Raw genomic sequence first — 16,655 nt, 5'->3', positions numbered from 1 at the left:
GCTCTGCTTCACCAAGCTGTGAGAATGCAATATCAAATTTTAATGACTGTATCGGCTCCTTTTAATTTACTTCCATCACAGGGGATAGAACTGACAAGGGACTTCTAAATAATTCAAAACAATGGCTGCATTTATCTAGGCGACGTCAAGTTTGCAGCACATGTTACAACATCTCCACCACGTTATTTTTTTGTAAATCCCATTACAAAGGTAATTCTAATGAACAAATGAAAACAAAATTTGAGTTAAGTTTATTTAACACAATAAGTTGAGTCAACTATTTTTTTAATCCTCATTTTATGGACATCTTACAGCGTTTAAATGGCTTCAGTAGTTTTATTTTATTTTCAGGCTTCTGCGAGATCTGTATGCTGTAGCCATATAGATGTGCCCTACAGATATACCAGTGTTTCCTAGCAGAAAGACCTACCCTCTAGCTTCATTCCAACACTCAGACATTTTTGAAATCTACAGAAGGGACATCGTTTCCTCTGGCTTTTGTCTATGTGACAGCTTCGGTTATCCACACATGAGTACACTTTCTTGTTCTGTACTGTCCTTTTGAAGAATCCTGAGCAAAAATAATAATTTTAACATTGTCAAATTATAATGTCATCTGTATGTCATACCTATATATACAACTTTTATTTACATTTATTATACACAAGGCCTTGGCCTCTTCATTGACATAATTTGATGATCCTGATGTTAGAAGCCTAATCCATTTAGGGGTACTGATTATGACAATTATACATTATATATTAATTTTAGTAGATTCCCGACACTTATGATTTTCCTGGCATGTTCCAATGATTGATAAAAATGTTGGTATAGCGACAACATTCAAGATTCCAGGCAGAATTATTTCATAACTCAGATATCAAACCACATGTATGCTATCTCAATTTGAACTTTTGTACTAATGCTGTCATTTGTGAGAGCATAAATAATTTTAGGGAAAATATCACTCAGATTGATCTTAAATATTAGTGAATGAGTTGGGATCTGTTAAAATGAAAAAATAAAATGGCTGAAGTGATACTTAGTGTACTCAAAACGGTTCCGATATATCTAGATAGGAGTGCATTTTCACATACATATATGTTTTAAAATTCGGTTAATCACATCTACCAGGTGAATCATAAAACAATTGGAAGATCTAGATTGTATATATATATATATATATATGTGTACATGAACAAATCCATCTTGCCAGCCTGCAAATTACAGGTATTATTGTATGACTTTCGACTCAACGATTTCAAAAGAAATATATATAGAGCATGAAACTAGGTAATGTACCAACACAAGTGCAACAGATGGCACCCCATGCCCTGAATAAGTGCTAATCTGTAACTTCAAATCATTTACAATGTTGCATATATATCCATCGCAAAAATTACATGCAAAATCCCATAAAAGAGGATTACCATTCCACCATGGAAAAATTGCCTTTGAAGGTTTGATTAATGAGAAGTTTCCTCATAAATAATCAACAAAACTAATTACAACAATGAAGCATTTCACACACCGGTGCATTGAGTAATTGACAGGTTTTAATAAATCATATCTCATCATTCTGTTACGTAGCTTATCTAACCACTGTGCATATATACCTGGGCCTGTATATATATATAGAGGCCGTGTCAGCACCAGAGTCCACTGAGAAACAACCACTATAACTACCCCACACTACAGTATATAATCACCTCACACATTCCCTACAAACACAATGTTACTACTACACCAATTATAGACTGGCCACCGTCTCTAGAATATTGAATTATTAAGAAAACAAAAATAACTCCGAAAATTTCGATCACTTGGATGTCTGATTCTAGTTCTACCGATTCTAGTTCTACCGATTCTAGTTCTACTGAAGTTCTAAACTAGTAGTAAAATGCAGCTGAGAAATTCTTCATAAAAACTTAGGGGCTGGTAGCCAGTCTACACCAATTACAACAGTGACACACACTAACACACAACAACATACTACAACCCTCATACACACTATACTAGCAAACACACAACAACCCCAAACCACCTCACACATTACAACCTCATGCCATTACACACTTCAACTACACACACTATCTCCAACACTCACACAACAACAACAACATACTTTAACCCTCATAAACACTATACTATAGTAAACACACCACAATCCTAACCATCTCACATATTACAACCCCAATACACACTTTAACTACTAGAATAGACACTATACTAGTAAACACCTCCTACACACTATATTAGTAAACAAACTACACACCTCCTACACACTATACTAGTAAACACAGTACACACCTCCTACACGCTATACTAGTTAACACACTACAACCCCAATGAACACGTTAACCACCTCACATCCCACAACACACTAACAATACCACACACAGTATTACCACACACTAATTACCTATCACAATATAATACCAACACACTACAACACCACAAACAGCATCACTATATATATACCATATACAGAATAACCACTTCACACATGATACTGTACACACTGCAGAAACACTTTCTTCATCACACAATCATTATAGTTATATCATCATACTTCATGGAAACTGAATACACATCATAACTACCAACTGCCACTTGCAATGCTCATGTCATAAACATATTTTCAAGATACTAAGTATGTAAGCTAAGCTTTGAAATAGGGGATGCATGATGGGAGAAGAGGGAGGGGATGTCTTATAAATGATATTTATAGTAGGCCTGAAAGTTGTGAGTAAAACACTCCCTGTAAAACTGATTCTTCTTTGATACCATCTCAGAAGTGTTCTTTTGTCTCTCCGTCGCTATACACTGTGTGAATCTTGGGTCTCAGTAATAATAATGATACAATTTTTTGCAAAAGTCGTGCAATGGTTGGTAAAAACTGACTTCCTTTCAGGAGGAAAATTCTCCTTTCTTAATAAGAGAAACATGTCTTGTATATAGCACAGCACAGATGTACATGATTCTGAAGCACAAAGTAAGGAAATCAGGAAAACATTTAGAAAAAAATTAATGTCACCTGCCGCAAAATGATGACTAAACCACATTTTCCTCTAACACCAAACTCTTTGAAACTTGATAGATAGATGTACAAGGGCCAGAAGAAACTCAAGTTAGATATCACCGGAAATGATTTTAAAAATCTGTTGCTTGAACACAATAGCAGAATTTAAAGTCCTTTAGTTTAATTTTCTTTAAAGATCTGATTTAGGAGTGCAGAACATTCAGAAGAATTTGAAAATCACTCAGCAAATCAGGCATCAGTGCAGCCATATTTAACTTTTGGATCTGCACACTCAAGGTCACTACATCATAAGGAGACTTTGTACCAAAGTTAGGAGACAATCATGTAGTTGTTCGTGAGAAGTTGAAAATATTTTGGCAAATCAAAGGCTTTGGAGCACATTTCGGATTGGCATGGAAAGTAACAACACCTGGCAGGTGCCTCATAAGGTACAGTTTGGTGTTAATTACTGTAGCTGTTCTTGAGAAGAATTTGAAAATGTCTCGGCCAATCAGAGTCTAACGTAGCCATCTTGGAATTTGGATTGGTACCAACATTTACAACACTTGGTACCGGTGGTGATCATGACTGCACAAGAAACATTTCCGGAGAATTTTGAGTTAATTGCTTCACAAGCTCTTAAGAAGAGGAAAATGTATATTTATTAACAGAGAACACATGATGATGCACAAAGGCAAAAGCTCACAATTGATCAAATCCTGTGAAATCAAAAGGTTTTTTCCCCTTGAAATCCATCTGATGTATGGTCATATTTTTGCACAGAACTCCCAACGACCAATTATTTATGTTCATCTGTAAACATAGTTGTTCATGTTCATAGTGTCCTACAGCACTAGTGTTACAGTTTGAAACTTTTCTCTACCATCTGGAAATTAGTAAGAGTGTAACTGTATCGGGCAATTTAATGGACTTTGTTTGAAATAATAAAATTTACAGAAATAATGAAGGAGTTAGATTGCCATTTAACTGAATTGGTTACCCTTCGTCATGTATATGCACACGATCAGGAGTCTGGGTAATCAAATCCATATTAGTGTCCACATTACTTGTGTCCATCAATCAAGTTACCAGGTCAGTCACTTCTAAACAATGCTAATTTGTTAACTGTTCTTTCAAGTAAACATGCCCTACGGATCATTTACATGGTTGAAGTGTACTTTTTTTTTTACGACGCTTAGCAGTGGTCATTGTCGTTGACTCAAGTGTTACTCTTATGATATAGTTTCCCTCTCCCCATAACCTCTTCCTGAAAAAACACCTGGACATAATTATGATTAATAACAGAATTACTTACCTTTACAACTTTCACAGGTAAGGAGACCATAGTGGTAGCCAGAAACCTTATCCCCACACACTGGACAGAGCTCGTCAAAGCCAGACTTCACATCTGGAGGGTACTGCATCTCATTAACAGAGGTCGAAGCTGAAAATACAACAGATTGTGATTTTATGAATAAATCAAATAGAGTTCATCTGCATGATATTTTGGGAATTTGTTTTCAATTTTCTCTTTTATTTCAAAAGTGACAGATTGTCTTTAAGTATACTTACACATGTACATGTATTTATATAAAATAAATGAAACATAAAATTACATTCAAAACAACTTACTAGACATATTCTCAAAACTTGTCCAAAATGGACTTTGCTTTGAAAAATTCATACTGTATCCCTGAATGTTAACTTTAAATTTGTAGACCTGCAACTACAAGTCGGGCAACATCACTAGTACTATATATACTTCAACCATTAAAGTTGTGATAAGTTGTGATGTATGCTGTTATATATATATGTAGATTCTGGAGAGTGGAGACAGATTTGCACATACCGGTACTTAAATGCATCATTTAGATGCACATAGTTGAAACAGTAGTCCAGATATGCACAATTAGCATTGAATTTGGCAAACATGTGCCGACAGTAACAGCATGGGTCAGGAAATGAAAATGATATGCAAAAGATTTAGAAAACTTGCCTTGTAGTTTGAAGCAAGTACATTTAGCTATTGAAATGCATTTTAACATTAATGACAATACAGAACATATACCTGTTATTCTGTTTAACTCATTCACCCCTGAAATTTCATAATGGACTATTCTAACCTTATAATTGGAAGAGTGCAAATGTGACTTCAGGGGTGAATGAGTTAAACGGTTAACCATGATGTGCAGTACTACAGTAACATCATTCTTAAGAAAAGTGATGTCATTAATATGGCAGTAATATTGTAATATGAGGAACACATTATGTACTACAGTATTTTATCTTGTACACTTAAGTTGAATATATTATCGATCTTGTTACGCTGATCTGGTTTGTATATGTCAGTGTGTCCTCTTGATACACATTTTCATGAGCCTTTTGATCAGTGCATAATAATATTGTGAACAAATCTTGAAATTTTGATTTATTACGTCTACACGTCAATAAAATTGAAGAAACCCAGCTGGTTGCAGTGTTACAGTTTGGGGTTTATCAATACCAGTAACATACCAAAATTAATCTTCATATATATTATATTCTGGTTCATTCATATATATTATAATTATTTAGCAAAGTGTCATAAATAAAAATTACTCCATTTGTGACTGGTTACTTCTCTGTCATCAGACATACACCGTTTGACCAATAAGTCTTGAAATGTCACGTGCAGTGTTGTTATTAATATATATTGCCTTTTTTTTTTAAAATGCCTTCTTTACCAAAATCTTATTGAAAACACTTTTACAATGTTTATTTGAATCTGCAGATTCTAAAAAAAATAATACATTCAATTTTGATATCAATATATTAAAATACATGAGTGGATGCAGAGGCATTAATTAGACACTGTGTCATATTAGTGCAATTATTCCAATAAACAGGATAATGTTACACCATTGAACTTACTGATGACTGGATGGTATTTTGAAGTGTTTATCAATAAAGAAAAAATCAGTGATTTATTAACAACAGACCAACAAACAGGCGTGTAACACTGATATGCCCATCATTGCATTTTTATTTTAAAACAATATGGAGGGGGGAGGGCATTTTATCAATTAAAATGGCAGTATGGTAAGTTAACAATGTCAAACACATCCCTAGTCTTTGCATGAAGTTTATTTATTGATTTTCATATGTTATTGATGCTGGGAAAGTTTCATCAAGATGTAATGAAATTTAAGGAATTTATCGTGCAGAAATGGTAATATTTCCATTCACCAATTAGAATGCAGTTGGCTACTTAATTATGAACAGTTTCTGCTCAATGTCAAACTTTGTCCAATTCTTTGTATGAAATATACCCAGTGGTTACTTGTGTGCAGGAAAAAACATATATGCTAGCTAGGCCAAATCAAAATCAAATTTGACAGTTATATAATTAACAATCAATGTAAACTAACTTGAACATGGTCATATAAAATCATTCTTTGGAGAAAACTTTATACGTTCAGTGAAGTTGTGGTCTGTACAGTCATTCTGAACATCACAGCTGCGATAACATTATCATACAAAAGGTGTTTGTTACACATGACCAGCAGTCTGTACTTGAATTTGAAACAATACCCTACTGAGCTCAGTGCAGAAGATATATCCTTGTTTTAAATTGAAATATTTGTTATTTTTACCCATCCAAGTAAGACAAATAACCAAAAGAATTATTCTAACCTAAGACACCATTATTCTAGCTGAAAAAAACCTGAAGCTCGCTTTTTGGTTAGTGTTAATTATTAATTAATATTTTAATTTGTGACATAATACATGCAGGAGCCATTATGCTTTCAATCGAAAATTGAGTTTAGCATGAGATACAAAACATGGTCAATGAGAGTAACGACCCAAGTGATGTTTTTTGCATTCCGTTTGAAATTGATTGATGAACCGAGTTCAGCACGGCACTCCTAAATCCGAAATGTCTGACGGACAAAATGAGATAACTAAAGCAACAAAACATTCACGGTAACGGTAACTGAAACACACGCAAAGCTATTCAACTCATATATCAGTCTTAATAATGACGAAAGAAACTGTATATTTTCTCCTGGAAACCCTTGATATTTTGAAAGATACATATTGCCTTTCAAGAAAAGCAGACGTTTTTTTCTGTCTGAATATTTTGATAAAATCACCGACGAATGTTGACACTTGGTACGAAATTGATCTGTCGGTTATAAACACAAATCGGGTATATAATCATTCCGTTGATAAACATATGTGAAGAAGGTTAATAGAACTTACGGTCTTTGTCTATTTCGTGTAGTCTTCTGTTCATTGTTATCAAGAAACAGCAGTAAATCGCAGGGCAATGAACCTGGCCAACATGGAAGTTATTCTTGATGCATAATTAGGTCACTCAACAGAGGAGAGCTACGGTGCAAGGGAAGCAACTCTTGCTACCACTCGATATTGAAATAAATTATGTTTATCCATGGAATAAGATTTGCTATCTAAGTCCGTGGATAATATATGTCATGTTAATATATTTCTTCATGAATAATAAGCAATTGGGTAGTTTTAAGCTAGGGTTTCATCTTAAGCTATTTAGGTTTTAATCAGAGTTTTGTCATAAGTTATTTTTAGTACCCAAGTATCAATACTCCAGACAAGAACTTTAAATTAAAAAATACCAGTTCCCTCTGCACATATGAATATATATAATAAAAATAGTTTTATTTAGTTCATGTTTTATCTGAAATTTTATTGTTTAACATTGTAATAATATTGAATATATTCCACTAGTAGTTTCCCCAAATTGTTTTACATCATGGCAAGGAAATTAACTAAATATTGAGTCTGCAAATAATGCAATCAAATACCTACTCTTCGTTATTAAAATTGATTAGCAATCACCTGTATCTGGTATCTCAGTTGATAGTGTACTTGAGCACATGCACAAGCTGTAGAGATGGGGCCAACTGACAGGAGACACTATCGGCTATCAGCTGGTTCAAACTTAACACAACACATATTTACATAGACACAATTTATATAGCTAAACCATATGTGTCGCTGGAACTCGTCATACACGTACACAGCTGATCACAGTGAAACATATCTCTTTATATTATGAAGCACACTCGTTTCACTGATGCTTTCATTAAATGTAATCCCTATATGATTTTGAATTTAATTTGAAACATGAATTATTATTATAAGCACATAAATTTGCTTTTCCATTGAGATAAACAAACACTATTTTTTGATAAATTTGACAGTGGGATAGAATATTTGATATACACGACAGTCTCAAGGCATTTGTTGGGTCCATATTATGGACCTATTCCCCTCCCCTTCTTAATAATTTAAGCAAAAGGATATATATATATATACCTGCTTTCCTATGTTGATCTAATTCCCAATTCAGAAAAAAACAGATAGAACTGAGTCATAATGAAGACCAAGTAGTCAAAAAAAAAAAAAAAATGGCCTCTATCTACACAACAATAAAATGAACAGCATTCTTGCATCTGGCTTTTGGAAATTCTCTTATAAATATAGCGCATACATACTGTTTAAGGTCAGTTAAAAGACTTAATTATAATTTCCCAGCATAAAAGACACCATTTAGCGATTTCTAAAAATGTATACAGCAATATTATGAAAATGATTTCAGCAAAAAATAAACAATGCTTTTCCAATGAACCTGATTAGTATACTATGGTCAAGACAATGTGAAATTTAAATTCGTTTAAGATTAAGTTCTTGAAGTCTTAACTCTATTTCATCCCTATTGCAACCTAACTTTACCATCGTATATATGCACATACATTTCCTACTTTGAAGAAACACATAACAGTACAGAGTTCATTGAAACCAGGGGAAAACAAATTCACAAGTATTGTTTAAGAAGGTTTTTTTTCAGTACAGCACAATAATCAATATCTAAAAAGCTATGTATAAAAGTCTCAGAGTTATAATACCTATTTTTGTCAATTCATAAGAGTTTAAAAACAAAATGAAGTTTTGAATTTCAAATTTATCTAATGACTGCCTGGAATTGCACTTTTAACAGGACTGGATCCAGAGTATAGAAAATGTAGAGTAAACCCATTTTCAGTTATCAGGTGAAAATTGTATTTACTTTTGTGGTATGCAATGAAAAGAACCTTCTTTGTCAAATATGCTTTTCATGTCACAGCAGAAATTAAAATGACAGGGTACTTCAACAGCGAGTAAAAATCAACATGTTGTGAAAAGGTTTGGCAGTGTATTTTTTCTAATGGGTGTCAGGTCGTACATTGTACAGTAAACTTCACACCGCCGGAACAGTCCTCACAATACCCACGTCCCGAAAAATACACCAGTAATGAAACTGGAATAGCCCCGTATTCACTACACAGAATATCCCCTTTCCACAAACCATCTGGTCTTGAGGAAATACAAACTGTTTTCATATGAAGCACTTGTCGCCAGATCCCGGCCAGATAACATATATAATGCAACTTTATTCAAGATCCCTTGTTTCACTAGTAAGGTAAATTTATACAATGATACCAAAGAAGTACCTTATCTGTGTTGTTTTATTTTGCCTAGATTTTTAATTCAATGTAAAAAAATAAATAATATCTACATGTATTTTTTAAACATCAAAAACCTGAAACAAGATCTTTTTCTTACATATATATACTTTGTACATGAAATTAACTGAGGATTTGGAGAAAAAAACATTTCCCCCCAGAAACGACAATTTTGTAAATTTACACTTAATACCACTGAATTATGTTTTATTTTTTTGTTGAAGTGGACACTTTCAAAAATAGTACCTGGTGTTGTTAAACTGAAAAAGTAAAAATGTTCACATTGACTATTTCCCCCCCCCCACCCATATTTTATTATTCTCGCATTGACTATTTAATTTAAAGAGATTGCATTGTGAAAAGTTTTACATTGGCAATAGTTCTTTTCAAGCTAATACGCTTAACACCTCCCCCCCACCCCAAAAAAAACCTGCAGAACATTGTCCACTTATACTATATATAAATTCAATATTGGATAATACAGTAGGAATACACATGTACATTATATGAAGAGAGTTAGTTTTCAGTCTTGTAATGCGCATACCTCTGCTTCTTCCAAATATACATGATGTACAATTTGCAAACAATAGCTCCTGAATTCGAAGTTGGTTGTAAAATCCGAAAACATTAGTCATGACTGTCAAAATAGAATTGAAGAATTGTGATCTTCTGCAGGTTGGTTTGATCACATGTGAAAACTTGGAACTCTGACCATGTCTTTTGAACCAACAAATATAAATGAACCTCATAAATTATAGGTATACAGTGAAATACTGACGTCTAATGTGATACCTTTCACGGCTAGGAAACCACAAATGTGCCTCTAGCACTCTGGTTAAGGCCATGCTTATTTTAGTCAATGTTTCCTGTGACCTTAACGCTTTTTCCAGTAGAAAAGCAAAAGTAAAACCATTAACTGTTTGATCACACATCAATTTTCAAAGTAATTGTTTGTTAGAAATACAATTTTTGAGTAGGAATGAGCTTCAAAGTTCAGAAAGGAATTAATGAATTCGTTTACACTACCAACCCTCCCCCAATAAGCTCTCACTCCATTTTCAATACCAATTGAAATTATGTAAATCCCCCCTCCCCAAATGACACTTGCATATTTCTGGTAAACGATAATTAAGGTTTTTACGTACTTAGCAGTCATATTTAAGAACCCCCCCCCCAAAAAAAATTAGGTGCATATTAGGTAAAATATGGTACTAGAAATATTTATGCAGCAAAGCTTGGACATGTAAAGACCTCCCAGGGGAGAAAAGAAATATCAGCTTAATTATCATACTGTTTGGATTGAGTATCCATTTGCGATCAATACAAAAAATAAGCAGTAGAAGTTATTTTAAACAAATGATATCACACGTTATATTAACAGGTTAACTCCAAGGCAGGGTTGACCGATTGTCAAATTTGACACTTAAGCAAACGAAAATCTCTGTGTGAGGCGCCAGAAGTCACACTTACTGCGGTCTTCTATGACTGATCATAAGACGAAACCTCCTGCGGACAAGTTTTACTTATAATCAATATCATCACCTATGGACGTGCAATAATATTCTCATCTGAATTTGTTGCAAAGGTATATATATATATTTTAATGGAAACTGCATTAATTTAGTAAGATTTCTTCCTAACAGTTTTTAGGGTTGTCTCTTCTGATCATGTAAGCTTCCTTACAAATATTTGACTCTCTCAGGACATTGACCGGCAATTGTCAACCGAGGTGTGAACTTCGTGAACTTTATACATCCTGTGGCTAGATAAATGGTATATATACCAGTACAGATGAACTTTTCTAGTCCAATACACAGAGATGTAAATCTACTTAGTTCAGAGTGTGATATACTCTACATACATGCGGTCATGGAAATTTGTTTTTTTACAAATACGCTAAATGTATCTTGATTCTATGTTACCACAGTAAGGATGGATCTACATGTAGCTGTCTTATTGGGTCACAAATCGAAAAGATCGAGGACAGCTTGTATAACTTTGAGTAACAGGTATTCTTTCTGCACAAATCACAAGCAAGGAAACATACAATACATGGTACTGTATACACCGTACTGTGATAAGATGATCATGTGTGTGTACATATACAGTGTGTGAAATAAGTGGTAAACCAAAAGAAAGTGTCAAACAAAAATTCCTAAAATCCAAAATCTAATTTGAAATTTTTGTCTATGGATGAGACAACTGTTACTGTTAACTTCATAGACTGTGCATAGATAATCATATATCTATATATATATATATATATACCATACATTATTTATATAGACATGCATGCTCAGCTACCATACATGGATCACACACATACATTCACATCACCAGTGCAGGTACCATGGCACAGAGCTCGAGATCATACCAAGTGACAGGTACCAATGCAAACTTTAGATATACTGGGGGACAGATACCCAACTTAAGATATACTGGGGGACAGGTACCAAACTTAAGATATACTGGGGGACAGATACCAAACTCTAGATATACTGGGGGACAGATACCAATGCAAACTTTAGATATACTGGGGGACAGATACCAAACTTAAGATATACTGGGGGACAGATACCAAACTTAAGATATACTGGGGGACAGATACCAAACTCTAGATATACTGGGGGACAGGTACCAATGCAAACTTTAGATATACTGGGGGACAGATACCAAACTTAAGATATACTGGGGGACAGGTACCAATGCAAACTTTAGATATATTGGGGGACAGATACCCAACATAAGATATACTGGGGGACAGATACCAATGAAAACTTTAGATATACTGGGGGACAGATACCAATGCAAACTTTAGATATACTGGGGGACAGATACCAAACTTAAGATATACTGGGGGACATATACCAAACTTTAGATATACTGGGGGACAGATACCCAACTTAAGATATATGGGCATGGGGGACAGGTACCAAACTTCAGATATATGGGCATGGGGGACAGGTACCAAACTTAAGATATACTGGCATGGGGGACAGGTACCAAACTTAAGATATATGGGCATGGGGGACAGGTACCAAACTTCAGATATATCGGCATGGGGGACAGGTATACCAAACTTCAGATATATGGACATGGGGGACAGGTACCAAACTAAGATATACTGGGGGACAGATAACAAACTTAAGATATACTGGGTGACAGGTACCAAACTTAAGATATACTGGCATGGGGGACAGGTACCCAACTTAAGATATACTGGCATGGGGGACAGGTACCCAACTTAAGATATACTGGCATGGGGGACAGGTACCCAACTTAAGATATACTGGCATGGGGGACAGGTACCCAACTTAAGATATACTGGCATGGGGGACAGGTACCCAACTTAAGATATACTGGCATGGGGGACAGGTACCCAACTTAAGATATACTGGCATGGGGGACAGGTACCCAACTTAAGATATACTGGCATGGGGGACAGGTACCCAACTTAAGATATACTGGCATGGGGGACAGGTACCCAACTTAAGATATACTGGCATGGGGGACAGGTACCCAACTTAAGATATACTGGCATGGGGGACAGGTACCCAACTTAAGATATACTGGCATGGGGGACAGGTACCCAACTTAAGATATACTGGCATGGGGGACAGGTACCCAACTTAAGATATACTGGCATGGGGGACAGGTACCCAACTTAAGATATACTGGCATGGGGGACAGGTACCCAACTTAAGATATACTGGCATGGGGGACAGGTACCCAACTTAAGATATACTGGCATGGGGGACAGGTACCCAACTTAAGATATACTGGCATGGGGGACAGGTACCCAACTTAAGATATACTGGCATGGGGGACAGGTACCCAACTTAAGATATACTGGCATGGGGGACAGGTACCCAACTTAAGATATACTGGCATGGGGGACAGGTACCCAACTTAAGATATACTGGCATGGGGGACAGGTACCCAACTTAAGATATACTGGCATGGGGGACAGGTACCCAACTTAAGATATACTGGCATGGGGGACAGGTACCCAACTTAAGATATACTGGCATGGGGGACAGGTACCCAACTTAAGATATACTGGGGGACAGATACCAAACTTAAGATATACTGGGGGACAGGTACCAAACTTAAGATATACTGGCATGGGGGACTGGAACCCAACTTAAGATATACTGGGGACAGGTACCCAACTTTAGATATACTGGGGGACAGGTACCCAACTTTAGATATATTGGGGGACAGGTACCAAACTAGTGGTCATACTGGGGACAGGTAACAAACTTAAGATAAAATTGGGGGACAGGTACCAAACTTAAGATATACTGGCATGGGGGACAGGAACCCAACTTAAGATATACTGGCATGGGGGACAGGTACCCAGTTTTTGATATATTGGGGGACAGGTCCCAAACTAGTGGTCATACTGGGGACAGGTAACAAACTTAAAATAAAATTGGGGGACAGGTACAGAACACTGGTCATATAAGGGGACAGGAAACGGACATTGGTCATGATCAGGGGACAGGAAATGAGCACTGACAGATAAACGTACAGGTACCGACCATTGGTCATATAAGGAGACAGGTAACAAACTAGTGGTAATACAGGGGGACAGGTAATAAGTATTGGTCATATTAGGGGACAGGTAACAAACAAGTGGTCATACTTGAGGACAGGTATATACTAGTGGTCATATTGGGGGACAGGTACCAATTATTAGTCATATTTGGATACAGGTACCATTAACACTGGTCATATTGAGGGACATGCAGGTATATACCAAACATAGATCATATAAGGGGACAGGTACAAAACACTGGTCATAATGGGGGACAGGTAACAAACCCTGTCATATAAAAGGACAGGTATAATGAACATTGGACATCTTGGGGTCATACAGGTATCAAAAATTATTGATATTGGGCGACAGGTACATAATATTTGTAATACTAAGGGACAGGTACCAAACACTGGTAGCACTGAAGGATAGGTACCAAACTCTGGTAACACTGAGGGACAGTAACATTTAACACAAGCCACTATAGGCAGACAGTTACCCTAACATGTCATTTTAACCCTTTCATCCCTATGTAACTCTAGTAGACTGTACCATACACTGATCTGGATGAGTCTATTATGGTCTACAGTGGTGAAAGGGCTAAGGTAGAAATACTATTTCAGTTTAAATTATCTTAAAACCCTGATCAACTGGTACTGTGAGTGACAATTATCTAATCATTTATCTTTCCCCCCGAAAGATGTTAAGACAGATGACCATATATTCCTCTCCCACAACAACAGTATTTTATTTAATAGTAAATTTAGATTCATTTTGAAACATTTTCATTATATCTATCTTTTCATATTATCAGGTTGTCACCCTCTGACCTACGTAAATATACACTCTGTTGTTATTGATGTTTTCAAGTTATGAATATTCATAACTTAGTAACTCATGAAATACATATTTTCATATCACGGCATTAAATGTTTTCTAACGTTTTATAATGAATAGAAATCATCTACTTATTATTTGACAACCCCATAATGATATACTATTGTCTATATATAATCATACGTCAGATCTGAGAGGGCACCTAATGGACAAGATTTGTCTCTTTATTTCCCCCTCAGGAGCCTCAAATACTAAACCACATGTCAACAAATTCGGTGCAAAGCTCCACAAGCCGGCATGCCAGAGAACTCGTTTACGCCCGATTTTATCCATGACAGCTCGCCATTTGTCCATTTTTGTATGCAAACACAAATAGAAAGTTATAATAATTACTTTGCACTAAAAACAACAGTTAATTATATGACATGTGAAATATTTTGTGCACATTTCCGACTGCGTATCTCACCTTCGTCATTCCCTTCCCCCTGACTCGAGTTGCTGCCATGCTCGGAGTTAGATGTATTACTTTGTAATTGAGCGTCAAATTCCGACTTTTCCATGTGTTGTATCATTCTGATACAGTAACCAATAGATAAGGTTACACTCTAAGTCTTACAAATCGCTTTCAGTGGTCACAGATTCATCCAAAATATATCTCCTTTTCCGTCCTCTCCGCGGCCTCCTGCACAGCAAACCCGTAATCAGCTAACAGGTGCTCTCTGCGCATGCGTACTCGAAACGCAAAGTAGGACAGTTTATGATACTTTGTTGTAAACACAGTAAGCCGCTAGGCAGGGAAACAAGCGTTAAGCATTAAATCTCACTAATTACGCAGATGATATGTCAAGCAAAAATGTGCTTAATTTCTTTTAAATAACACACAGTAAATTACTCTTCCATGTTGACTGCAAATGGCTGATTGTTAGTTGAAAAGCGGTCTTTTCTAGGCGTTTCCCTGTAGGGTCCCCTGGGATCAAGTGGTCAATAAACTGTGTACTGGCCAGTGCTGGGCCAGGGATAACGGGCCGTGTATTTTTGCGAAGATCAGCATTTGGTTGGACGATATCCGTTTTAAAACAGCGGGTTTGATAATTCCATTTAGATTAATAACTTACTCTAATTTCACTTCGACATGTTACAAGTTAAGAAATAAATAGAAATTTCATAATTTACAGTAATTGTTATAAAGACATTAAATTGAGTATAATTGAGTAATTCATAAGTGTGATGACGACGAAATTGACTCGACAAATATGTTAATTTGAACAAGCTATCAAAGTAGATAAGGCAAGTCAAAAGTTCGCACTGGCTTTAAATAGTTATATAATATATAATATTAGTTCTATGACATTTGCAAGTCTGTAAGAGTTATCTCGCTTGAAAAGCATGAGCAGGGTTTTATAACACAAAATTAAAATTTAGCAGTTTATGTGTACTTTGCAACACTACAGGTTGTATCGTTAATGCATAAAATTTCTTATCATTATGTAAATTGTAAGGCGTTATTTAATAAATAAGAAATAACGCCAAGTATACAATTCTTTTTGTACAAAAAACCCCACCGACACACGAGCTTTAAGTAAACACATACAGAACGTTTACGTGTGTGCTCAGATCTTTTCCTAATTAATGGACAGCCTACATATATATTCATAATTTATATTCAAATATAATGCTGATAATAACATATTGAACTAGTAACTTTTTTTGTATTTACCATACAATTTTGATATTT

At 35.6% G+C, this 16,655-nt stretch overlaps 1 protein-coding gene across 5 annotated transcripts in view; it reads right to left on the bottom strand.

Moving 5' to 3' along the window:
* LOC110467389 (nuclear receptor subfamily 5 group A member 2-like) overlaps positions 1-16,655 on the bottom strand; it is a 45,883-nt gene that overhangs the window by 4,001 nt on the left and 25,227 nt on the right. For 3 of the 5 annotated variants that reach the window (XM_021524515.1, XM_021524516.1, XM_021524517.1), the window contains 2 exons: positions 4,338-4,466; positions 431-571 (listed from right to left, as the gene is read on the bottom strand). In XM_021524515.1, the coding sequence (XP_021380190.1) occupies positions 431-571; positions 4,338-4,466 (270 nt within the window). Of the gene's footprint in view, positions 1-430; positions 572-4,337; positions 4,467-7,264; positions 7,368-15,386; positions 15,624-16,655 lie in introns of those variants that run through there. The other 2 variants (XM_021524514.1, XM_021524519.1) reach the window with 2 other exon arrangements.

The sequence above is a fragment of the Mizuhopecten yessoensis genome, unplaced genomic scaffold (assembly GCF_002113885.1).
Source record: "Mizuhopecten yessoensis strain PY_sf001 unplaced genomic scaffold, ASM211388v2 scaffold11173, whole genome shotgun sequence".
Lineage (NCBI taxonomy): Eukaryota > Metazoa > Mollusca > Bivalvia > Pectinida > Pectinidae > Mizuhopecten > Mizuhopecten yessoensis.
The sequence above is the reverse complement of the archived record's forward strand: the minus strand, read 5'-3'. Positions and strand labels throughout refer to the sequence as shown.